The 25,343-nt window shown below is 51.2% G+C and overlaps 1 protein-coding gene across 2 annotated transcripts in view; it reads right to left on the reverse strand.

Moving 5' to 3' along the window:
- The window catches only part of ANKRD44 (ankyrin repeat domain 44), a 248,750-nt gene that overhangs the window by 140,992 nt on the left and 82,415 nt on the right, over nucleotides 1–25,343 (reverse strand). For both annotated transcript variants that reach the window (XM_079781980.1, XM_079781979.1), the window contains exon 2: nucleotides 2,714–2,797. In XM_079781980.1, the coding sequence (XP_079638106.1) occupies nucleotides 2,714–2,797 (84 nt within the window). The remainder of the gene's footprint in view (nucleotides 1–2,713; nucleotides 2,798–25,343) is intronic.

A 25,343-nucleotide genomic window follows, 5' to 3' on the forward strand; every position in this document is an offset into this window, starting at 1 on the left:
TGACAGGCGCCAGCGTGCCGCTGCCCCGTCCCCCTGGAGCACAGAAAACTGTCTGTGATGTCACGTTGTCAAAGCACAAACCCCAAAATGCCGCGACTGGGTTAAAGTCTTGGTTTGCAGAGTCTCTGCGTTCATTTTTAATTCCGATGTTCTATCTTGAGCTCAATTTGGCTGGTCTGTTGAAGCCTTCTGAAATCGTTCTAGTCGTCCTGGCCAGGGGGCTCGGTTGGTTACAGCATCCTCCCATACGCCAACAAAAAGGCTGCAGGTTCTACTCCCGATCAGGGCTCGTACCTGGGTTGCTGCTTTGATACCCTGTCTCTCTCCCCTTCTCCCTTTCTCCCTCTGAAATCAATAAAAACATATGTTCAAAATAAACAAAAAAAGAACACACTGCGCAGAAAAGTGGTGATCGCGCGAATTCCCTAAAATTCTGTAAGACTCAAGATTGGTGTGGCCGAGATTGCTAACTATTCACCAGAGTCCATTTGCTCCAACCGGGGACACGGCTACGCTCATCACCCAACCCTTCCCGCCCCCCATGCAGTTAGGTGCGGCCATGCCTGAGCTCTGGTGGGCGGGGGCGGGGGGAGTGGAAGTGACTGATCCATACAGCCCTCCCAGGCTTTGCTCCCATGCTTTTCCCCTCTGGCTGGGCTGGAGCCGAACCCCTCGGGTGAGTCTGGAAGCCACAGGCTGACACCTGGAGCCCCGCCTGCAGCATCTCGCTAATGCGTTCATAGGAGAGCCAGCCTTCTCTCCTCTTTGGCGTCTACGTGTCACAGCAGCTAACCTCTCTGGCGGATCCAGTAGAACTAAGTTACAGCTAAAACGAAGCTCTCCTCACCTGTACCAGCCTGCGACTGTCCCTTTCCGAAGGAGGCAGAGGCCAGGACAATCCTTCTCGGTATGTCTGACAACTAAAGTCCTGTCGGCGCATGACGGTGAGGAAGATGGGAACCTTGCCTCTGGCTCGCCCGGGCTTGGGCCACTGCCACAGAGCTCGAGGGCAGATTCCGGTGATGTCAGGGCACGGCTTGCCTTGACCCTCAGAAACACGAGTCCCGCCCCGCAGGTCTTGGACCGATGCCCGACTGCCTTCCCGGGCACTGTGGCCCTGGCCTCATCTGTGCTTCCGTGGCAGAAATGCCACAAAACACTGCCCCGTTGTTGTCAGGGGAGAAGCTGCCGAAGGCTCTTTCAAAAAGCCACAGCGACCTGCCCGGCCAGGGCGAGGCCGCACCCCATGGCCCACCTTCTGAACGAAGCATTTGGCCGATCAATCGGGCAGGGATGCACCCACAGACAGTTCACTCCCCGGGCAGAGCCCCCCTCGCAGGGCAGCTGGGCTCCACTCTTTCTGCTGCTTCTACTCAGCACCAGAGACTTCAGGGTGAGCTCCCTCCCGATGGACCAGCACTTAGGTAACCGAGTTACATTAGGAGAATTAGCAGCACGTATTGCATGTAATTGCTTGTTCCACCCAGGTCTAGGCAACGATTCACAGGGTAAATGATTGACTAACTCCTTCTTCATCGCAGGTTCATTGGCTTTGAGATCGTCCCAATACAATGTTCTTAACCTGTTAGGAGCCAAAGACCTTTTTACTAAGTTGGTGCAATGTCTCGACCCTTTCACAGAAAAATATAAATGCCCACAGGTGCACACGTACATGACACATGATGTCAGGCACACACAGCATGCCTAGTGCATCCGTGATCCCGGGCTCATGCACACTCCAGGGCGGAGGTCAGCAACCACTCCCTCTAAAGGGCCAGATTGTACCGAGTCTGGCTGTTGGGACCACACACAGTCCCCATCACAATTACTCAGCTCTTCGTGGCAGAGCAAACGTTGGCATGGCCATGTCCCACAAGACTTTATTTATGGACTCTGAGCTTCATGTAATGTTCACGTCACTAAATATTAGGCTTTTCATTTTTTCAGCCATTTCAAAAATAAAAGCTATCATTCGTTGGTAGTCTGTACAAAAACCAGTGACAGACCACAGCTGTAGGGCATGGGTTCCAGATATAAAAATATTACATCTTGAGATTCACCTGAGGATATTTTTCCATTGATTTTTAGAGACAGTGGAAAGGGGAGGGGGGTAGAGAGAGAGAGAGAGAAACACTGATGTGAGAGAGACACATGGATTGGCTGCCTCCTGTACATGCCACAACCAGGGTCTGGGATCAAACCTGCAACGCAGATATGTGCCCTTGACCGGGAATCGAACCCGAGACCGTTTGGTACAAAGGCCAACACTTTTATCACTGAGCAACACCGGCCAGGGCTTCATGAACTTCCATGATGAACGTAGGCAGCAAACCTCAGCAGTGTCGGCAGTAACGGTGCTGGGCCCCCAGCAGAAATCCCCGGTACGTTCATCCCACATCAGAGCACTTTCACACAATGCAGAGTGTGATCATGCTCGTCCTGTTCTTGAATTGCGCTCACTACTGGGCCTTCTGCTGCATCTTGCTACTTAAATGTGTTGCTAGAGAAGCACATCTACTCTCTCACAAATCTGACTTTTTATGTTTTGGTAACTGTACTTCAGTGTCATTGGTTCCCTTTCTAACCCTAGACATTCCACTTTATGGATTTAAAAACAGATTTCTGAGAAGCGGTCCTGAGCTTTCGCCAGCTACCAAGGAGGCCGCGGTGCGGGGAAGGTGCGGGGCCCGGGCAGAAGCCCAGCGTCGCCTACCAGAGCATTCACGTCTTCCGTCTTGTGGATGAGCATCCGGATCTCCTCCGGGTCGCCGCTGAAGATGGCCTGGACCAGTGGCGGCTGCAAAGACAGGAGAGTCTGCGTCACAACTATGATTAAATACATTCCATTGCAGGCAGAGGCAGGAGGCTAGAAAATGTGTTCCCCAAAGTGAATCCAGCACGGTCAGATGGACAGGGCCCAGGCTCCCTCCCTGGGAGTCTAGTGGGGAGACAGACAGTTGCATAAAGAAGTAACTATAACACGGTACGGAGGCCGTGACAGTCACATCTGACCTGGGCTATTGGTGTGATATGAAAATTGTTGAAATTGTCCTTGACAGGCCCTGAACTTCCCCATTGCGGAAAGGACCAAATCTGCGGTTCTGTGCAAATGGTCCCCCGTATCCCCCCACCTCTCATTAGGCAATGTCCCTGGTACCCCATTCCTCAAACAATCCATTCCCACAGGATGTGAGTGGCCATGCTGCTGGCCTCCTGAGCGCTTCCGTGTCCGTGTTGGGAAACCCTGGACATCATTCCCGAGCACTTCCCATCGCGTTACCAACAAGCACGGGGTATTTTAGACTCGACCACACCCACCGCCTACCCACAGGCTGGGGGATGAAGGCGGGTGAGGAGCAGGAAGGCGGGCGATACTCCGCGCTTCCTATTAGCCTCGCCTGCATCAAGCAAGACCCAACGCGTAGTGGGGGCTATAGAGTGTGATGGAGGCACAGCTGGACGCGAACCCAGCTCTGCCGGGGGCAGGTAGGTGAGGAGAGGGGTCCAGACTAGCTTCAGGAAGCTCCTTCATGAGCATGAGTTTGCAAACAGGGAGGGAAGGACAGGCCGGGCGAGAGCTGGGGGCCTGCACGGCAAGAGGTGCGGAGACACAGAGAGCCGATGCGTCAGAAATGCTGCCCGCAGCCTGGCCACCCGAGTGCGGGGAACAAGAGGCCCCGGGGCGGGCTCTGGGCTGGCGCTGGGCGTGCCCACAGGGTGAGAACCCTGTGCAAAGCCAGCTCCACGCCTCAGCTCCTTCCCTGCGCCACCGGGGGTGCGCAGGCTCTCTGAGGCCCAGCCCCTCGCAGGACTGTCACCGGGAAGAAATGAGACGATATATGGGAAACCCCTCTATAGCCATGTAACCCTACACAAACAACACGTTTTCTTTATATATACTTTTTATTTTTATTTTTTATTGATTTCAGAGGGGAAGGGAGAGGGAGAGAGCGATAGAAACATCAATGATGAGAGGGAATCATTGACGGGTTGTCTCCTGCACACCTCCTACTGGGGATCAAGCGCACAACTCAGGAATGCGCCCTGACCGGGAATCGAACCGTGACCTCCTGGTCCGTGGGTCAATGCTCAACTACTGAGCCATACCCACTGAGCTCAACAAAAATACTGACTCTCGTTTATCTGCCTCATAATCCTCTACCTGCTGTGCTCGGGGCCAAATGCTCATGTGCCCTTTCCCGCCTTTGTGAACCCCAAGAGAAAACAAGTCGCCACGCCCAGTAACCACAGATGTGACAAGCAGAGGCAGAGCCCCACAGATCTCGGCGTGGAGTCAGCAGTTGAGAAGTTCGGGTGCTGAGGGACAAGCCCATCCCAGGAGTGGGGCACCTCGGGGCATCACCCTAAGGACGCAGCCAGGTGAGGAAGCCTCTCTCGTCTCTCGCCAGTGGGAGAAACACGCACGGCACTGTGGCATTCAGTCCTCGCCCTTCTCAGGAAAGGCCAGGGCTCAGCCACGGCGGGAATGTGCCCAGGAGAGCCACCCCACAGGCTGCCAGGCTGGGAGGCCAGCTCAGCCCTCCGGCAGGGAGGGTGCGGACAGCTTCCCCACGCCCTCGGCACCACCCCGGGCCTGCCCAAGGGCATCCCCAACGCCCGGAGTCCCAGCAGAGGACGGGGTGCACACCTGTCCACACCCGGGCCGGCTCCACTGTGGAGGGGGTTGTCAGTGCGCAGAACTCCCAGGATCCACCGGGAAGGAGAAGCCAAGCTACTGTTAGAACTCCTCCATTCTGCAGTCACACACGCACATACAGATACACCCACGTGGACACGCCTGCGTTTGCACGGGCATCTACACCCGTGTGTGTGTACACAGGGGTAAGTGTCCATTCACATACAAACCCCTCACGCTCCCCGCGAGATAGGAAAGGGCCTGTTCTCCAACGTCCTGCCAGATGGAGCCTCCAGCCCCAGCGGGGCCGCGGGGCCACTGCCACATCCTCGTCCTCACAGTCGTGAATCCAGGCGTCACCGGGCTCCCAACCAGAGCTTCACCGGCACACGCTTTGCTTGAACGGAAGCTGCGTGTTTGCATGGACGTAATTCTTGAACTAAACTACTGTGACTCTTGAGCAAATTAGTATTTTTTTAAAAAGACATAGTGGGCCCAGACTGCATGGCTCAGTGGTTGAGCGTCAATCTATGAACCAGGAGGTCACGGTTCAATTCCCGGTCAGAGCACATGCCTGGGTTGCGAGCTTGATCCCCAGTGTGGGGTGTGCAGGAGGCAGTTGATCCATGATTCTCTCTCATCATTGATGTTTCTATCTCTCTCCCTCTCCCTTCCTCTCTGAAATCAATAAAAATATATTTTTTAAAATGAGACTAGGGGTGTTTCTTTTTCTCTCTTTCCACATCCCCAAATACAACATGCCCCAGCAAGCACACTGGCATTCTCACTGGCTGGGATTTTAATCTGATCCTGCCGTCTTCTTTTTCCCTAAGTATAAACAATTACTCTGGGAATAAATATTTGGGGAAAGATAGATCTAAATACTGTCTCAATTACATAATTTTAAGGAAGGGGAACTCTGCTAAGTACAGCATCCTCGCTCATGAGTATAAAGCACTTAGACTGTATTGATCACTGATTGGAAACCACTGTATCTTTGGCGCTTTCGCCTTGGCCTTAATCAGGCTTAGAAGCAAAGTCTTCCCTGAGAAAGAGTAGGGTCCTAAGCCTGGGCACGGACGGCTTTTCTTGAAGTTTCAACGTGCGACACCAGTGTACGCAAAACAGGAGTGTTTCAGGTGCAGCCGGAACAAAGCGGATAGATCCCAGTTCACAACAAGGGTCAAAGTTATGGAAAGCAAAGAGTGGCAGGGGACAAAGGGAGCTTCTGACGCCATGAGACCTCCGGTTATCGTTCCCTGAAGAAACGTAACATACAGGTGACGGACGGTAGAACGGGATGCCTGAAGGCTGTATCGCTTTATCAGCCGATGCCACCCCAATAAATTCAATTTAAAAAAAGAAATGCACACTCTTAAGAGAGGTCTGCAGGAAGTTCAGCTTCTGTTAGAACTGCCTTGCCTGCCCCGCTCCTGTGAACTGGCCATGCGGGCCAGGTGCCGTGGACATTGTCACAGCCCCGCAGGTCGACTCAGAGGCACAGGGACACCTCCTGTGCCCACCTCACCGATGGCGCAGGTGGGCGTCAGCCTTCCGACGGGACCTGTCCTGTTCCAACCTCACCCACTATCCGCACGACCCTCTTTGCCGGGAGTGCAGGCAGCCGTCTCCCGGAGGCGACTGTCTGCACGGCTGGTGACATCTGACCCGTATCCGACGGAGAAGGGCAGAGCAGAGGCGACCCTTGAAGTTGGCGGCCACTACGAAGGACGTGGCTAGCCTTGCTACCCCTAGAAACTGGCAATGTATCTGCAAAATCCCAGTGTCTCTATGCCCATCCCCCATCAGCCCGTACAATGCAACGTTTCTCGATTGTAACCTCAGTGTTTGAGAACAAATGGAGAAGAGACCTGATTTCCACAAACAAGATGCTGAAGCAAGCACGGACGGACACAGTATTCCCAAATTTTGCAGTAGAGTCACAATTCCACTAGGGGGAGCAAGACGGTAATCTGTCACCTGGGAGATGGGAGAGAACGCTCCGGTTGTGTCCTTAAGAAAAGCAAGGTGGCTGGAGGACGCACTGTATTCAGACATAAAAGAACTCGAGCTCCTGAGAGGGTTCCTAGCATAAGCAAACACACTTGCTCTGTACAGACCCCAAGAAAAAAACTTCCCTCTTGATCCCTGAGGGCCCAGGCATCATTCTCATCATTGCAAACCCCAATCCAATCATTCCCTCAATTTCACTTTTTAAAAGTGCATCCGACAGGTATGTATGTATGTATGTATGTATGTACATATGTATGTATGTATGTATGTATATTCTAGTGGCCCAGTGCACGAAATTTGTGCACAGGGGAAGGGGAGTTGTCCCTCAGCCCAGCCTGCACCCTCTCCAATCTGGGACCCCTCGGGGGATGTCTGACTGCCGGCAATCAGACATCCCTCTCACAATCCGGGACTGCTGGCTCCTAACCGCTCGCCTGCCTGCCTGCCTGCCTGCCTGATTGCCCCCTAACCACTCCCCTGCCGGCCTGATTGATGCCTAACTGCTTCCCTGCCAGCCTGATCATCCCCAAATGCCCTCCCCTGCCTCCTCTGCCAGGACCAGCCTCCTCCGCACCACACAGAACCACGGGACCCCCAGGCCTCACCGTGTGGAGTGGCTGCCAGACCCCGCCTCCACTGTGTGCGTGGCCATCTTTGTGGCGGCCATCTTGTGATGACGTCACACACAAGGGCCACCTAGGCTTTTATTAGTATAGATAGATATATATTTCAGAGAGGAAGGGAGAGGGAGAGAGAGCTAGAAATATCAATGATGAGGAAGAACCATTAATCAGCTGCCTCCTGTACACCCCATACTGGAGATCAAGCCTGTAACCCGAGCATGTGCCCTGCCCAGTAATCGAATTGTGACCCCTGGTTCATAGGCAGACGCTCAGCCACTGAGCCATGCCGACCAGGCGCATCCAGTAGTTGAAGAGTAAAGTCCATCGTGGGTTCTATGAGGAGAGGGCCACCCGTATAGAGTATCCACGCCAATCTGCAATTAGGCCCTGGGTCCCTCCTCCCAAATCCCCTAACGAAACCATCAATTTGATTTTTTGCTAAAACCTTGTACGGGGCACTTCACAATCCCTTTGCCAGAGTTGCGTGCTCTTTACTAATCCGTCGGCTCCGGACAATGAGCAGAGTGACAGAGGCTGTCACGGAGCATCCGTAACCACCGTCAGTGGCGAGCGGTCCAAGAAGACGCCCCAGCCACATGTGCCAAATTCCTGGCACGCTGCTCGTCTTTTACTGAGTTGATTGGGTCGTTAAAGACTCCAAGTATCAAAGAAAACATCTTGCATTCGAATCAGGAGTGGGCGCTGGGAATCAACCAATAGCCAAGAGGGGAAAATGATATTCCGAAACATCTGTCCATACTTGAGTATGCTGAGTACCGTGTGTCATGAGAGCAGGCCAGGCACGCGCTGTTAGTAGCTGATAGCTGATGCAGCAATAATCCCGCCATATGAAACCGCCGGCTTCTAGGAACATGCCGAAACACTTCATTAAGTCACAACCGGGGTTTGGATGAGGCAGAACTTGCGTTTTTACAAAAGGATAATAAAAATTTGTTCAAGTCACTAAATTTAATAGGCAAAACTTGTTCGCTCTATCATGTGGGTCCCTGTGTGATCTGCGGAGAGCGCACCATGGAGTGCTTCCTGAATATAGATCACTCGCTACTTGGGAGAAGGTCCCTCCATCACAGGGAGATAATGATGATCATAATACCTAACTCTGTGTCCCTTAGGAGCTGTACAGAATATACTGCGTCCTCACAAGCATTTTTAATGCAGGACCACATTCTGGAAATGCCTCATACGAACTATACTACAGAGCAAATGTCTGTAACATTTCCAGTTACTTCCAATTATTATTAATAACAGAAAAAAATAAATCCCAAGTATCAGTAACATCCTCCCTATCTGTAGCTATCCATTAACTCTTTAAACATTATGAAAAAACTAGAGGCCCGGTGCATGACATTAGTGCACTAGGGGGGCGTTCCCCTCAGCCGGGCCAGGACCCCTCGGTGGATATCAGACTGCCGGCTTAGGCCTGCTCCCCCAAGCCGGCAGTCAGACATCCCCTGAGGGGTCCTTAGCGCTGCCGTAGAGGAAGGAGCCGCTGCACTCGCCAGCCATGAGCCCGGCTTCTGGCTGAGTGGCGCTCCCCCTGTGGGAGCGCACTGACCACCAGGGGGAAGCTCCTGCATGGAGCGTCTGCCCCCTGGTGGTCAGTGCACGTCATAGCGACCGGTCGTTCCGCCATTCGGTTGATTTGCATATTAGCCTTTTATTATATAGGATAACTCTATTTGGTCAGAAAGTGAAAAAAATTAATTTATTATCTAACCTTTTCCAAAATGAGAATAACACATAGGCATGGGTTATCGTTATTTAAGGACTAATTATCCAGTTTGAGGAAGATGCACATCCTTCCACAATAAAACAATCTTACCAAAAGTTAGGAAACAAAGTGCGACAATCTAAGTAGGGAGCTCTGTGGGGATGAGTTATCAGCAAGATGAAGGCAGGTGTTGGAGTGGATTTGGAAGAATGAGACGAATAAACCTTCCCTGTTGGAGAAAAGTCGATGAAGAGGTTAGAAAAGTAAATAACCAAGTGGGGAGAGCACTGAGCCAGCAGGAGGAATTTAACCTAACCCTCTGGGCACACAGGAACCGGGCTCTTGAGCAAGAGTTTATGCAAACATTGACGCCATCGCGGTGTGCGCCGACCATGGAGGAGCTGAGAAGTAGCTGGAGAACCCTGTACAAGACTACGGCCATGGCCCAGGGCATCACCGGGAAGAACTCTCCCGTCCCCCTTTATTTTTAAAAATGTATTTTTATTGATTTCAGAGAAGACGGGAGAGGGAGAGAGAGATAGAAACATCAATGACAAGAATCATGGATCGGCTGTCTCCTGCACGCCCCGCACTGGGGATCGAGCCCACAACCGGGCATGTGCCCTGACCAGGAATCGAACCCTGACCTCCTGGTTCCTAGGTCGACGGTATTGTGAGTTCCCCGATTGCTCCTCACAGGGATATAGGTGGTGGAAGCAGCAGATACTGTTTTCAGTCCTTTGATGTTGCTTTATTCCTGGATGCAAGTTTGGATCAGCAACTTGGCCGCTTTCCTCCCCTCTTTATATAGAGCTCAGACCTCCTGCCCCCAGACACTAATGTTTCCAGGTGACATGGAGGTTACTTCCTTTCGCTCCTGGCCCTCGTCCATCTCCCTTCCACATCCCCCCCTCCCCCCCCCCGCCACCACCACCACCATCACCACCAGCCTCTGTGGAAGGGAGGCCTGCTGGGTCAGACTTGTCACTGGGTCACTGAATTTGAGCCGCAGCATTTCAAAAACGAGCCAGGGCCGGCAAGAGGAAAGCAAAGCACAGCAAGGCAGGCGTGCGTTGCCAAGGGCGCATTCTGACCGGCTTCGCCGCCAACTCTCCGCATCTCTGTTCGCTCCGTCTACTTCCCAGCGGTCTGAGGTCAAACCTGCACAGCGCTGAGTTCATGAAGCCGCAATCGATCGGGAGCTGACTTTCAAGGAAAGTCCAGTTAAGCAAGAGCGCAATTCACCCAGAATATTTAAATCCGTGTGGCTGTAGTAAAACGAAAAGGACAATGTACTTCTACTGCAGCTCCCTGTTTTGAAAAATGGTTGTAGAGGTTTTTCCTCGGTTTTGCTTATATTCTTTGTATAACTATCGTGTAGCATTTGAATTCATGTGATTTCGGGTATGAAAGGTGATTTAATCATGTCAGCCAATATGAGCTATTCCAGTGACCTTTATGGGGGGAGGATTTACATCCGGAAGGTGACGTTCAGGGTGTAAGTGTATTCAGAATCGTTTATTTTGTCTGTTCAGATTCAGAAAGGGGTCCTTGGTTTCAGGATGGGTTGTACAAACATGACTTATCGATGCCCAGTATGTACGTCCTTTATCTTACTAAGGGCACAAATAAAATAGTATTCCTAAAGAAAAAAATATAATAGAAAACGATCTATAAGCACAGTAATAATTTCTTATGGTCAATAGTAATTATGATTTTTGAGAATCTCAGAAACTGGAAGCTAAGTAAGGCAATTCCAGTGTCCTTTAAAAAAACACACCACAAGCCCTAGTCAGTTTGGCTCAGTGCATAAAGCGTCGACCTGCGGACTGAAGGGTCCCGGGTTCGATTCCAGTAGAGGGCACATGCCGGGTTGTGGGCTCGATCCCCAGTGTGGGGCCTGCAGGAGGCAGCCGATCAGTGATTCTTTCTTATCATTGATGTGTCTATCTCTCTCTCCCTCTCCCTTCCTCTCTGAAATCAATAAGAATATGTAAAAATTAAATTTAAAAAAAAACACAAAATTGGTGTGCAGACATAAAGGCCTCCATCAGGAAGGTGGAGGATGGAATGGCCATGAGACATGTGCATTAACCCACCATATGAAGTCATTCCTGATTTAGGCAAACTCCGAATTGGGTGTGTCTGACATTTGTTAGAACCCAGATTCTTTCAAAACACCAGGAAACCACTTTTTGCTCAAACAAGTCTTTCCAAAGACCATGATGGTTTTCTTTTAACCCTGCTCCTTCCTTTCTGTAGGTCTTTTTCTCTGAGTTTCATACATATTCTTTGGAAAAGGAGATAGCGGCCACCTCCCACCACCTCTCCGCAGGGAGCCAGGTGGGGGATCAGGCACCTTCCGGCTCGAGCAGTTCAAGCCACTCTCCCATGGAAGGTGGGGGGTTGACCAGGACCTCAAGTAATCTCCCTGCCTGAGATGTGTGGAGGGTCCCCCTGCTGCCCCCCAAAACAAGAAAGTCACGGGAATGCAAACAGATCAGGGACCCCCTTCTCCATTGCCCCACCCCCCAATGTCAAGGCCAGGGCGACCGGTGACCGAGGTCAGCAGGAAGTGATAAGGCGGCAGGGAAAGAGGAGTCCAAGAGGCTGAAAAACAGCAGATAACAGAAAACGGGGAAACTTGCAAAAAAAAGAATGGTCACGTCGTATTTCCTTACAGAGACGCCAACTCAGCTCAGATTTCCTTTTTCTCTGCCAGCACCCCGTCCCAACAAGAGATGAAAAATATGTTTTTAAAAAACTAATCTGGTACATTTCAGATAACCGTCTTCAATCCAATCCAACAGAGACTGATTGCATGTGAGCAATGTTCTCAGCATAAGAAATGGAGACACGGATGTCCTAGGCAGTCACTCCCTTGATGGAGTCACTGAGGGGCAGGAGGAAGTGGGTGAGTCCACACAACCTGAGTGTGAGGAAAATACCCCAGGGGGAGTACATGGAGAGAGAAGCGAAATCCCGTGTGGCCTCCTGAAGAAGCAGCGTTTGGTCTGAATACTGAGGAGTGGAGAGAAGTTAAAGGGGCGGAGAGGGTTGAAATGGGAAGCGTGTGAGCAGAAGCTGGGGAGACAGAACATGCCCAGGGAACCGAGTCTTTGGGCTGGAGCGCCAGAGAAGGGAGGTGGGCTGAGGAGTAGACAGGGATAAGAGGATAGAAGGCTTGGAAGGCCAGGTTAAGAAATGTGGACTCTCCTCTCTAGAACCTGGGAGCCAGGCAAGGCTTTTGAGCAGGGAAGTGACCCAAGAGTTGTGCTTTAGGCCCTAGCTGGTTTGGCTCAGTGGATAGAGCGTCGGCCTGTGGACTAAAAGGGTCCCAGGTTCGATTCTGGCCAAGGGCACATGCTGGTGTTGCGGGCTCGATTCCCCCAGTAGGGGGCGTACAGGAGGCAGCCGATCAATGATTCTCTCTCATCATTGATGTTTCTCTCTCTCTATCCCTCTCCCTTCCTCTCTGAAATCAATAAAAAAAAAAAAAAAAAGGAAGCTAGAACAATCGCTCTGAAAACGGACTGTGTGATGAGCTGTAAGAAAGGACTAGCGCAATACAACAAGTCAGGAGATAGCAGCAGTCCGGTGAGAGGGGTCCTGGGACAGAGCGTCCATCAGCTGTGAGGAAGCACACTCTTGTCGTGGCCAAGGTGTGGATCTAAAAGGTAAATGAACTTCGCCCGGCCAGCGTGGCTCAGTGGTTGAGCTTCGACCTAGGAACCAGGAGGTTACGGTTCGAATCCCGGTCAGGGCACATGCCCAGGTTACAGGCTCAATCCCCAGTGTGGGGCGTGCAGGAGGCAGCCGATTGATGATTCTCGCACATCACTGATGTTTCTATCTCTCTCTCCCTCTCCCTTCCTCTCTCTGAAATCAATAAAAATACATATTTATTAAAGGTAAATGAACCATATCCACCTTTATGCACCTAGAGCCAGCGGGCTCAGGCACGCTGCCTGCATTCAGAAAGACGCTCACAACTTCCTCTGTGGGGTGCAGGGGCCCTGGGGCAGAGGGGGGGTGGGAAGGGTAGGGTGCACCGGAAGGCCTGCAGCCCTTGCGCTCTTGACTTTCCCACTTAGGCAAGGCCCTGGGTTGCGCCGTGTTCTGCTCAGCCACCAGGACAGGAAGTTCCTGGGCTCTGAAGTGAGCGAGCATCCTGCATCTGTACAACTTGCTCTCCCTCCCAGCCCCACCACAAACCAGAGGCCAGGCTCTCGGTGTGCTGCTACCTTCACGGTTCAGGTTTTCATAAAAAGAAAACGTATCTTCGGGTCGTGAGAAAGAAGAATAAAAACGTACCTTTGTGGCTGAAACAAACAAACCAAAAAAACCCGCTCCCAAGTATAATGTTCTCTTTCGTTCCTAATTCCAAAAGTTCACCAAAGGGTAACCTCACTCGTTTTAATCACGCACAGCCTGAAAACTAGAAAGGGGCTTCCTGATGCGTGAAGACCTCTATGATTTCCTCTCTCCTCTCGCTGGTGTCTCATCTCTCCCTGTCGCAACCATACAGAGAACCGGTTAAGAGAACACGTCGCCTTTCCCACCACCACTGTGAACAGGCTGATGAGTCCCCTGACACATCTTTCCCCGGGTTCTTGCTGATCTATCCTCTCTAATAAAAGAGTAATATGCAAATTAACCATCACTCCGCTACACGAGCCATGCCCACCAGCCAATCAGGGCGAGTATACAAATTAACCCCAGCCAAGATGGCTACCATTGGGTTTCCCCAGCAACAGAAGAAGCCAAGCTTTCCACACACTCTGGCCGGCCCAGGCCTCCACTCAAGGATACAAAGTTTCAATTATAGAAGGTAAACAAATCCACAGATCAAGCAGGAAGCTTGGCTCTGCTCCAGGCTACAAAGTTTTAATTGTAGAAGGTAAATAAATTCCAGATACCAGGGCCTCTGCTTGGGTCGCCAGGGGCATGGCTGGCCTGCAAACCACCACAGGCCCCTTGCCCAGGCCGACGCCCCAAGGGAACCCCACCCTGATCCAGGACACCCTTCAGGGCAAACCAGCTGGCCCCCACCCGTGCATCAGGCCTCTATCCTCCTATCTAATAAAAGTGTAATATGCAGATTGACCATCAATCCAACACACAATACGGCTGCCCCCATGTGGTCAAAGATCCTGCCCCCATGTGGACACAAGATGGCCACCACAAGATGGCCAGCAGGGGAGGGCAATTGGGCAGCACCAGGCCTGCAAGGGAGGGCAGTTGGAGGCAATCAACCCTGCAGGGGATGGCAGTTAGGGGTGACCAGGCCGGCAGAGGAGGGAAGTTGGGGGCAAACAGGCTGACAGGGGAGCAGTTAGACATCAATCAGGCTGGCATGGGAGTGGTTAGGGGGTGATCAGGCTGGCAGGCAGAAGTGATTTAGGGGCAAGCAGGAAGGCAGACAGGCGAGCAGTTGGGAGCCAGCAGTCCTGGATTGTGAGAGGGATGTCCGACTGCCCGTTTAGGCCCGATCCCACCAGGATCGGGCCTAAACGGGCAGTCGGACATCCTTCGAGGGGTCCCAGATTGGAGAGGGTGCAGGCTGGGCTGAGGGACACCCCCCCCCCTCCGTGCATGAATTTCGTGCACTGGGCCTCTAGTAGAAATATAGACACCGGTGTATGAAGCTACACTGTTATCACCAAAGTAGGCTTTTCCTATCTTCCTTTCTCCTTATTTGCCAGAACAGTAATTACTGAGGACATCCCGCAGGTCAGTAGCTGGAGGATTGACTCCTCTCTCCCACTGGCTACATGATGCTGCATCAGGACATGACCACCGTCCAGCCAAGTCCTCCCCTCTGGGTGGGCCCTCAGGCTGCTTCTCGTCTGGGCTGAACCAGCCTCTGTTGGTCTCCATCCTGGGCCAGAGCACCTCTCAGCACTCGCCCCCGGAGCCGAAGGCGTGGTCTGAGTCCCTACCACGCGCCGTTTTTATGAAACATACAAAAGACACGAGCGACACTCCCTTCCCCAGAGAGAGCCACATGTAGCTGGGAAGTAAGCCTCCCCCACGCAGAACCATCACACTGCGGGGCGGGACTGAGCGCGCTCCCCGGACTTCACACATGATGCCGCGTTTCCCTTCCACACAAGGACGATGGGAGAGAGCCCAGGGGTCCCTTAGCCCTCGCCTTTCAGGGGCCTTCGCAGCCTCAGGAAAGGGGGAAAGGGGTGGCCAGGAAGTCCCTGAGGTCTGCGGAGAAGACGGGACTGGAGCAGGGCCTGGGAAGAGACTAGGTCGAAGGGAAAACTTGCATGTTGGATGCCAAGTGAGCCAGGGCCCGCAGTGACCTCAGACAGGTGACAGCAAGCAGCCCTTGTCCACATCGCTGCACTTCTAAGCAGCCTCCCTCCCCCCCACCCCACCCGCCTCTGCTAAAGACATAGAGTCCTAAGCTGAGCGGCCACAGAGCATGCGCAGCACTGATGGAAGATGCACTCCTCCGCCCTAGCTGGTGTGGCTCAGTGGGGAGACCGTCGGACTGCGGACTGAAGGGTCCCAGGTTCGATTCCAGTCAAGGGCACATGCCCGGGCTGCGGGCTCAGGAGGCAGCCGGTCAGTGATTCTCTCTCATCACTGATGTTTCTCTCTCTCTTTCCCTCTCCCTTCCTCTCTGAATCAATAAAAAATATATATTAAAAAAAAAAAAAAAGAAAGAAAATGCACTCCTTCCTAAGGCACGGGGAAGCAATGCACACACAGGGAGCATCGTCAGTGATATCCTAATGACCCTGGACGGACAGATGGTAACCAGGCTTATGGTGGGGGTCGCTTTGTAAGGTATCTAAACGCCAAATCACTGTGCTGTCTGCCTGGAACTAACGTAATACTGTATGTCAACTATACGCTAATTAAAATAAGAATAAAATACAATGCACTACTTCCAGCCAGATATGCTTGAACATACTGCCCAAATCTCTTCCCTCCCTACCTTTCCTAGGTCCCCCCTGACCCCCTCCCTCCTGCAAAACACACACACAGAGGTATTACCTGTCTCTGTACCCATTAAACAAAAGTCATTTAAACTGTTCCTACCCATGTGGGAAATTACATAAACAACATGGAAGAAAGTAATAATGAAGTTTAAATGGTTGTAATTGAAAGCAAAACAAAAAACCTAAGTTCTTTTGAGAATCAAAAACTCTGTTAAAAAGGTTGGTATTGAGCCCTAGCTGGTTTGGCTCCGTGGAGAGAATGCCAGCCGCAGACGGAAGGGTCCCAGGTTCAATTCCGGTCAAGGGTTAAATTTCAGTCAAGGGCACGTACCTAGGACGTGCAGGAGGCAACCAATCCAATGTGTCTCTCTCACATCAATATTTTTCTCTCTCTGTCTCTCCCCCTCCCTTCCACTCTCTCTAAAACCGATGGGAAAATATCCTCAGGTGATGATTCACAAAAAACAAAAAGGTTGGTATTAATAAACTAGCTGGTATATGATAAACTAGTGCTGATCTTTCACTCTATGTTGCAATGCTGTGTATTCCACTTACCAAGTCCATTTAAGTATAAAATACATGCGGCATCATGTCTTAAACTTTCTCATATTTGGAGAGAAGATTGGAGAGCTCGGTGTGTTTGCCAGACGTATTTATGCCTTGGTGCTGAATATACGTAACTCTGTGAGAAAGCTCTGAGAATGAACCAGGCATAAGCAAATTAATGTGCCTTTTATCTCAAAGACTGAAGATTTAAAAGTTGTATGTAATTTTTAACTGAAGCGGCGCCTCTGGGAAATCTGTGATTCTCTCTCTCTTTTTTTTTTTTTTTTCATTATCCCTCCCAGTCTAAAATTAGCTTTCAACATATTTCTTAAACTTGAGCAAAACAAGATTTACTCAGAGGATGTGAACTTGGATGCCAAGTTGAAAGACATAATCTTGACAGTCATACTGCAGAAAATATGAACTTTTAATAAGGAGAGGGAATTACTGAGTTGAAATAAAACCTAATTTGGCGTGACTCAGGGGTTGAGCATTGACCTGTGAACCAGGAGGTCACGGTTCGATTCCCAGTCAAGGGCACACGCCTGGGGTGTGGGCTCCATCCCTAGTGTGGGGCGTGCAGGAGGCAGCCGACCCATGATTCTCTCTCATCATGGATGTGTCTATCTCTTTCTCTGTCTCCCTTCCTCCCTGAAATAAAAAAATATTTATATTAAAAAATAAAAAAATTTTAAAACCTAATTTGCTGGGTGTTTCTATTTAGCAGTGAGGAAGAAAAAGAAAAAAGAAAAGTCCTAGAACTCGTTGCCCCAGCCCAACCACAGAGGCAACGACGGCCTGAGAGTGGGTGTCCGGGAGGCAGCTGGGCCGGAAGCCTCCTGTGGCCTAGAGACCCTCACTGAGAGGGCCCGCCCCCTTCTCAGCAGCCTCCCCCCGCATTAGCTCTCAACAGGGCGGAGACCCCATCTGTGTATTTGCAAGTTAAATCCAGATTTGAGAATCTCCACTACACACCTAACATCAAAACCCTGAGCAACTGTCACCCACCAACACCCAGCATTCCAGTGTCTAAAATGCACCATGTGATCACGGCTCCTTTGAGACCTTGGTCCCGTCGCCCCAGCTGAGGGGACCTTTGGCTGCCCTCCCCGCTCCCAGGGATAGAGCCGGGCTTGTCAGGGCGTGCCAGGGCGTGTCCCTCCTTTCGGGCCCTCCGAGGACCTTGGGCACGTGCGACTGCATTGCCCCTCTTCCATCAGGACCAGTCGACAATGTCAAAGCAAGGCCATGAGGGAAGTGGGAGGACTTATCTGGGAGCCAGGCGATCTGGCTTGGCTTGGGCCTAGGGAGTAGGTGTTCTATAACCAGGGCACGTCACAGAGCCAGCAGAAGCCTGCTTCCTCACCAGAAAGGTGGGTTCAAAGCAATCAGCTCCCCAAGAACACGAAGGGGAAGGCCGGAGTCTGAGGGGAAAACCCACGGCGGGGTCCAGGCGATAGTGAGCTCAGCCTGTGAGGACGCAGGGCCTCCCACACAGCTGGGAAGCAGCAGGGCCCAGCTGCTCAGAACCAGTCAGAGCATCGGGACAGTGAATACGGCTTCTTTTATTTACTTTTATTTTTTTTCAATGTATTTTTATTGATTTCAGAGAGGGAGGGAGAGAAATATCAATGATGAGAGAGAATGATTAATGGGCTGCCTCCTACATGCCCCATTCTGGGGATCAAGCCTGCAACCCAGGCATGTGCCCTGACCAGAATCAAACCGTGACCTCCTGGTTCATAGGTCGATGCTCAACCACGGAGCCATGCCGGAGGGGCTGCCTTTTTTTTTAAAGATCTACATGGCTGCAGAGGGAACTTGACTAACAACTCACAGCTGGGTTGCAAATCAGAATCACTGGGAAATCGGGTCCCCCTCCTGGGAGCCTAGTGCAATAAGTCAGAGATGGAAATCCTAACAGAGGTGCCCGAGAAAGCTTTCCAAGCAACTGGAACGCCCTCCTCAACCATGTAGTGTCCATCTGACCCTTCATATGGACACCTTAGAAAGAGTGTACCTCTGACCCCGTAACCCCACTTCAAGGAAGCTCTCCCACAGAAATATCTAGACATTCAGACAAGTTTTGCATAGAGATGCTCAAAAGAAAAATATTCATGATAGCAAAAATTGGAGAGAAATGAATGCCAAAGTCAGGGAAACTATTAAATGTTATATTACATAAATCCCCCAAAAGACATGCACATGGCCAGCAGGCACATGAAAAGATGCTCAACATGATTAGACATTAGAGAAATGCAAACCCAAGCCACAGTGAGATACCGCTTCCGACACACTGGGACAGTTAAACCAAACCAAACAAACAGCATGAGAGTGTGGAGAAACTGGAATGTTGCTCACGGGAGTATGAAATGGTAGAGCCACTATTAAAAAAAACAGGTCATTTGGCAGTTAGTTCCACAATAACCCAACCACAGAATCCCCCTGTCACCCAGAAATCCCACTCCCAGGTATCTACTCGAACAATTGAAAATGGGTGTCCAACGGACACCTGGACACAGTTGCTCACGGCAGCACGATTCCAGGAGCCAGAAGGTGGAAGCAACCAACTGTCCATCCGCTGGTGAACAGATCCACAAAGCGTGGCATCGTCACCCAGCGGAATGTCACTCCACCATAAGAAGGACTCGCACAGTGACAGACACTGCCACACAGGGAAACCGGGAAGACATGCTGAGTGAGGGAAGCCACCGCACTGGCAAAGCAGCCGCGTGTAGGACTCCATTCATGGGAGCTATCCAGGCAGTGAGCAGATTAGCGGTGGCCAGGGGCTGGAGGAAAAGGGGGTAAGAAGTGACTGTTCGATGGACACGGGGTTCCTTTCTGGGTGAGGAAATGTTCCGGAACTAGATGGCGGTGCTGGCTGTACAACACTGTAAATACACCACCTGCCACTGAACTGTCCATTGAAAATGGTTAAAACGGTGAATTCCATGTTATGTATATTTTACCACAATAAAAATGTTACAATGAGAAAAACAAAATAATTCCTAAAATTGATCTTTCAAGGGAGTTTAATGAGATGTGGAAAATGTAGAAAAAGCGGTCTATTGTCGAATCTCAGAGGGAAGGCAGGGGCGGGTGAGTGGGTGGGAAGAGATCAACCAAAGAACTTGTGCGCATATACGCATAACCCGTGGACACAGACAATGGGGTGGTGAAGGCCTGGAGGGAGGGGTGGGAGTGGGCTAGAAGGGGTCAATGGGGGGAGAAAGGGGACATAGGTAATACTTTCAACAATAAAGGTTTTTCTTTAAATAAAGAAAAAGCAGTCCATGAAGCTACTTACAGTGAGACCCACGCCTCATAATACATCAATATGCACAGAAAAACAAGAACTGGGAGGAAACTGATAAAAATGCTAAACAGGCCGCCTGGCCGGTGAGGCTCAGTGGTTGAGCATCGACCCATGAACCAGGAGGTCACAGTTCAATGCCCGGTCAGGGCACATGCCCGGGTTGCGGGCTCAATCCCCAGTAGGAGGCGTGCAGGAGGCAGCTGATCAATGATTCTCTCTCATCATTGATGTTTCTATTTCTCTCTCTCCCTCTCCTTTCCTCTCTGAAATCAATAAAAATACATGTTTTTTTAAAAACTGCTAAACAGGCTTATTGACAGATACATTTTTCTGTTTTGTTTCTCTGTAATATCCGGACTTTTCTACAATATTTTTATTGTTCCATATTCTTTTCATAATCATAAAAATAACTTGTTAAACAATGAGACCATTTGACACTTTGGAGCACAGATAGGAAAAGATAGGAATAATGAAAGATCTAAAAAACACGTGATATAACGACTTCAGTGGCGGGGGCTGGGCACTGGAATGGAGAGGCGGAACCCACCATCTGCGAATGTGAGTAACAATCCGGAGAATGTCCGTCTCGTCCAGGACTGGGATTGTAAATCCAGATCTTTAGAGTTTTCAAGAGACGCCAGAGCTCCAGACTTTTCAGCGAAATGCCATGATTTTTAAACGTCGGCAACTTATTCAATATTTTTCAAGCACCCCAGGCCAAACAAAACACATCTGCGGACCGGATGCAGCCACAGGCGCCAGTCAGCAAACGCTGGTTCTGAGGATCGGGCGCGTTCAGCCTGGAAAAGAATCCTCTGCAGGGACCCAGCGGGGACTGCGAGCTCCTCCGGCAAGTGGGAGCCGGGGGGACTTATCCCAGCGTCTCCGGAGGCAGAGCCTGACCGGAGGGCGGGCACGTCCAGAGGCAGGAGGGGGCCAGCAGCTAAGGAGGGTCTGACTATCAGAGCAGCTGTCCAACAGGGAACAGGGGACTTCAAAATGCAGCGAGTTGCCCGCTCCCTGAGATGTTCCAGAAAAGCTACATAAATAGGAGTCTGCCCGCCAGCGTGGCTCAGTGGTAGAGCATCGACCTATGAACCAGGAGGTCAGGGTTCGATTCCCGGTCAGAGCACGTGCCTGGGTTGCAGGCTCGATTTCCCAATCGATGATCATCGCTGATGTTTCCATCTCTCTCTCCCTCTTCTTTCCTCTCTGACATCAATAAAAATATATTTTTTAAAAATAACATCAACAGTGTCTCGGCTGCCCTAGCTGGTTTGGCTCAGTGGATAGAGCGTCGGCCTGCGGACTGAAGGGTTCTGGGTTCGATTCCAGTCATGGGCACAGGCCCAGGTTGCGGGCTCGATCCCCAGTGTGGGGCATGCAGGAGGCAGCCCATCAATGATTCTCTCTCATCACTGATGTTTCCATCTCTCTCTCCCTCTCCCTTCCTCTCTGAAACCAATAAAAATATTTAAAAAATAAAAAAGTGTCCCGGCTGCCAGGCCGAGGCTTTGGAACGCGGCCCTGAGCCTCCGACTCCGTTCTAAGGCGCGGTGTGAATAACCCGAGCCGGCGGGGGGGGGGGGGGGGGGGGGGACACTGAGGAAAGGAGGACAAGGCACTGGCTCGCTGCGGGGCAGGCCCTGTGCCCAGTGCTGTCCTCACGCCACCCCACCGCGTTCTCCCACACCCCGGTCCCAGAGGGAGACCTACGGTGTGGGGAGCTGAGTGTGGCCCCAGGTCACGGCCAGGCCCTGAGAAGCTCTTTCTGGCTCCAAGACACATGCTGGTTCGACTCCCCACACACCTCTCCGCCCTCTCAGCCCGCATCTCCCCAGTGCCCCAGGCCCGGCCTCAGGAAGCTCTGGAATCAGGGGGAAGCAGAGCAAGCCACTGCGTCACAGTGAACACTGGGGCGGGGGGTCCCACAGGAGGGCCCAGCCCAGCAGTGGTTATCAGGGAAGGCTTCTGGGCGGAGAGGCCGTGCTCCTCAGAACCGCAGTCCCAATATTCATGTGAGACTGTCAGCCAGACCTGCTCTGGGCGCGTTTCATTCGTGGAAAGCAAGGTGAATTCACCCACATTTTAATTCATCATTCCTCAAGCAGAGGTGATGGATTTTTAAGATGGGGATGGGATCCTAGATTAATAAACTAGAAGAATTCTTAAAAACGTACACCCTGGCGGGTGTGGCCTGGCAGGTTGGAGCATCGTCCCATACACCGAAAGGTTACAGGTTTGATTCCCCATCAGGACACATACCCAAGCTGTGGGTGCGATCCCCGATCAGGGCGCACGCAGGAGGCAACCCACTGACATTTCACTCTCCCCCCCTCTCCCTTCCTCTCTCTCTAAAGTCAGTAAAAGCATGTCCCTGTGTGAGACAGGTTCAAAACAATCAGCTCCCCGAGAACCAGAAGGCTCCCCGTGCTCTGGCCCACGGTCCCCAGAAGTCTGTTCGGGTCCCAGTCCTAGGCCACCGGGGAGGCCGGGCCATTCCTGCCAGAGCCCTTGTAGTCTGAGTCTCAGTCACAACATTCCTTCCATTCCTTGACTTGATTCCTGCAAAGAATCACCCTGAATTAACAACTGCGCCTGCGTCGGCACTTGGAGCGGCTTCTCTTTCTAGGGGATTGTATTTTTTGTGACCTCTCGGACGCCTCCTGTGATCTTCTATCACTCTAGCATCTCCACGTCCAGCCAGAAATGAAACAGGACGTTAGAAAATGAAATTGTCCCCTCCCCTTCCCAACAGCAGCGCGGGTCATTACCGCGGGTCTCCAGTGGCACAGAAAGACGCTCTTCCGGTTTCTTCCTTTGCCATCGTGTGACACACCTTCATGCGTGTGACACGCCTTTCCCTGGCCCCCAGCCAAGGGGGGCATGTCCATCGGCTGGTCAAAATCTACATCCCCAAAATGTTCTAGAAAGAAAGAAATCCTGTCCCATATGGTGGAATAATCCCAACCTTTACATCTGGCAAATCGGAGAAAAACAGAAAGGAGGAGGAGGAGACCTACATTCCCTGGTACTCATGAGTCCGCCTCCAGACAGGATCAGTGTAAAAAATAAATCAGATTCCTAAGAGTAAAAAAATTACATATATATATATATATTTTTTAATTGATTTCACAGAAGAAGGGAGAGGGAGAGAGAGAAACATCAATGATGAGAGAGAATCATTGATTGGCTGCCTCCTGCACGCCCCACACTGGGGATCAAGCCCACAACCCGGGCATGTGCCCAGACCGGGAATCGATCTCCTGGTTCACAGGTTGACACTCAACCACTGAGCCACACCAGCAGGACCTAAAAGAACAATTTTTAAATCCCCCTCTCCCTTTTATAAGTCACACAAGGAAAGAGAAGGAGATGCCTAATGGCAAGGGGGTTTGAGTTGCTGTTACTGGGTTATGGTTTTATAGTTGTCTTGGGTAGTATTAATATACTTTTTAAAATTATTTTCCTCAAACTTTCTAAATATATATATCGTACTCTGGATGCTCAAAGAGATGCTCAAGATTTGTCAAGTAATTTAGATCTTTCCTCTCAAAGTATCTCCACAGAAGACTCTCAAAACCAAGGTGTGACCTAACCCTGCCCACAGGTGCCCTCGTGGGGGACGCGGTGCAAAGCACAACCCACACAGATGCCAACAGTACCAGAGCCGAATGGAGGTCAGAGGGCAGAGCTGGCCAGTCTCTCCCTAGTTCCAGGGAAAAACTTACCGGATCACGCACCCACCGCTCCCACATCAGGGGGTAGGGGCGAGAATGGGGGTAAATAAAACTCCCGCTTTCACTACCCAAAGCCTAGCCCACTTTCCCACAGGGAGAGTTGAGCGGGCAAAGCTAAGCCATGCTACCCGCCAGGTGTCTATTTTCCGAGAAGAGCTTTCCTTTTAACACTTTCAAATGGGTTCCGATGTAACCCTGGAGAAGAATAACCGGAAACCCCATGTAAGTGACCCATTTCCTCCAGGCTGTGTGTCTGCCTCTCTCAGAACACATGATTCACCCATTAGGCTACCTGAAAGGCAGGCGTGGAGAACAAAGGCAGAGTGGGTACAACAGCAATATGATTAGAGGCGGCTCTTGGCTTGGCTTTGTGCTGCTCGAGGGATCTGTGAATGCAACTCATCTCTTCGCCTACAGTTCTCGAGCTCTGAGCCCTTCAGAGGTGGAAAGACAAACTGTCCTGGGCAGTTTCTCGAATGGACCAAATCCTGATGCTGTTTATAGACCTCAGGACCCAAAGCCCTCACTTCCCAACAACTCTCCATTTTTCCTGTTAATAGACATCCAGAATAGGATAAATATGAAACCTATAGGAAACCAAAGAAAAGTGTTAGTTGGCACCACGCTTCAGCCCCGTTAACTCGTCATTCACCAGAGCAAGCCTCACTGGAGAACGCCTCTGACTCCCCCACTGCTCTCAAGTGGGAGAGCCAACGAAGAGAGAAACCATGGGACGGCCAGTGGCTGGAGGAAGGCATGACCAGGACGTAGCCATGAGCTGCTCTTCCCTTCCTGCGCCTCCAGCAGACATCACTAGTCAAGCACGACACTCCTTCCGATCTCACACAGACACAACCTCAGAATCTTTTCCAACACTCGGGTTCCTCGGGCAACGATTTCCAGTCAATACGTTAGCCTGCTTGCCATCTACTTGAAGAGAAACCTGGAGGACCCATCAGTTAGATACAAAGATTAAAAAAACTAACCCATTTTTCAGTGTACCGTATTTTCTGGCGTATAAGACGACTTTTTAACCCAGGAAAATCTTATACGCCCAGTCGTCTTATACGCCGGAAAATACTGAGGTATTTTCCTCTAAGAACTGGGATCGTTTATGGAAATCGCCATGAAAAGCTAGAGAGGGTTAAGTGCGAAAGCAGTTGCCCCTGGCTTCCGTGGGGCGGGCAGATAGCACGGCCCCAGCTCATAGCACACGGCTGCCGATGGATCAGAGCAAAGCAGAGCGCAAGGGTCAGTCGAAGGAAGTGAACACGGGACTGCAGAGAAGGCGAGGGCTGGGGGGAGACACCTCTCAGACACTGTGGGGCCCACTCCCAGCAGCTAAGAGACTTCTCTTAGGGACACAAATTCCCCTGAGTTCAAGTTTCCCCTTTAGGCCGACATCACCTCTGAGCAAGTTACATCTTCTGGAGAATTCCTTCTGGTATGTGCTTTGTTTGCGTTCTCGACTCCTAAAGAAAGATCAGCAATGGGGTGGGGGTGGGAGGGGAGGTAGGTGGTTTCAACAGAGACAAGGAACTCAAATCATGTGATTTAGAACCTTCTCAGAAGGGCCACCCTGGACCCAACACTGGGCTTGGGACACACAGTACGGCAGCCACGAGGGGCCTATACTGAGTGGCTACTACATGCCAACCCTTTCCATACATCATCCTGCTCCCTCCTCCCCACTAACAGTGAGTTATTACTAGCACCATCCTTTTACAGATGAAGAAAATGAGACTCGGTAATGTCCACAACCCAACCACAGCCTT

Source organism: Cnephaeus nilssonii (assembly GCF_951640355.1).
Source record: "Cnephaeus nilssonii genome assembly, chromosome: 10".
NCBI lineage: Eukaryota > Metazoa > Chordata > Mammalia > Chiroptera > Vespertilionidae > Cnephaeus > Cnephaeus nilssonii.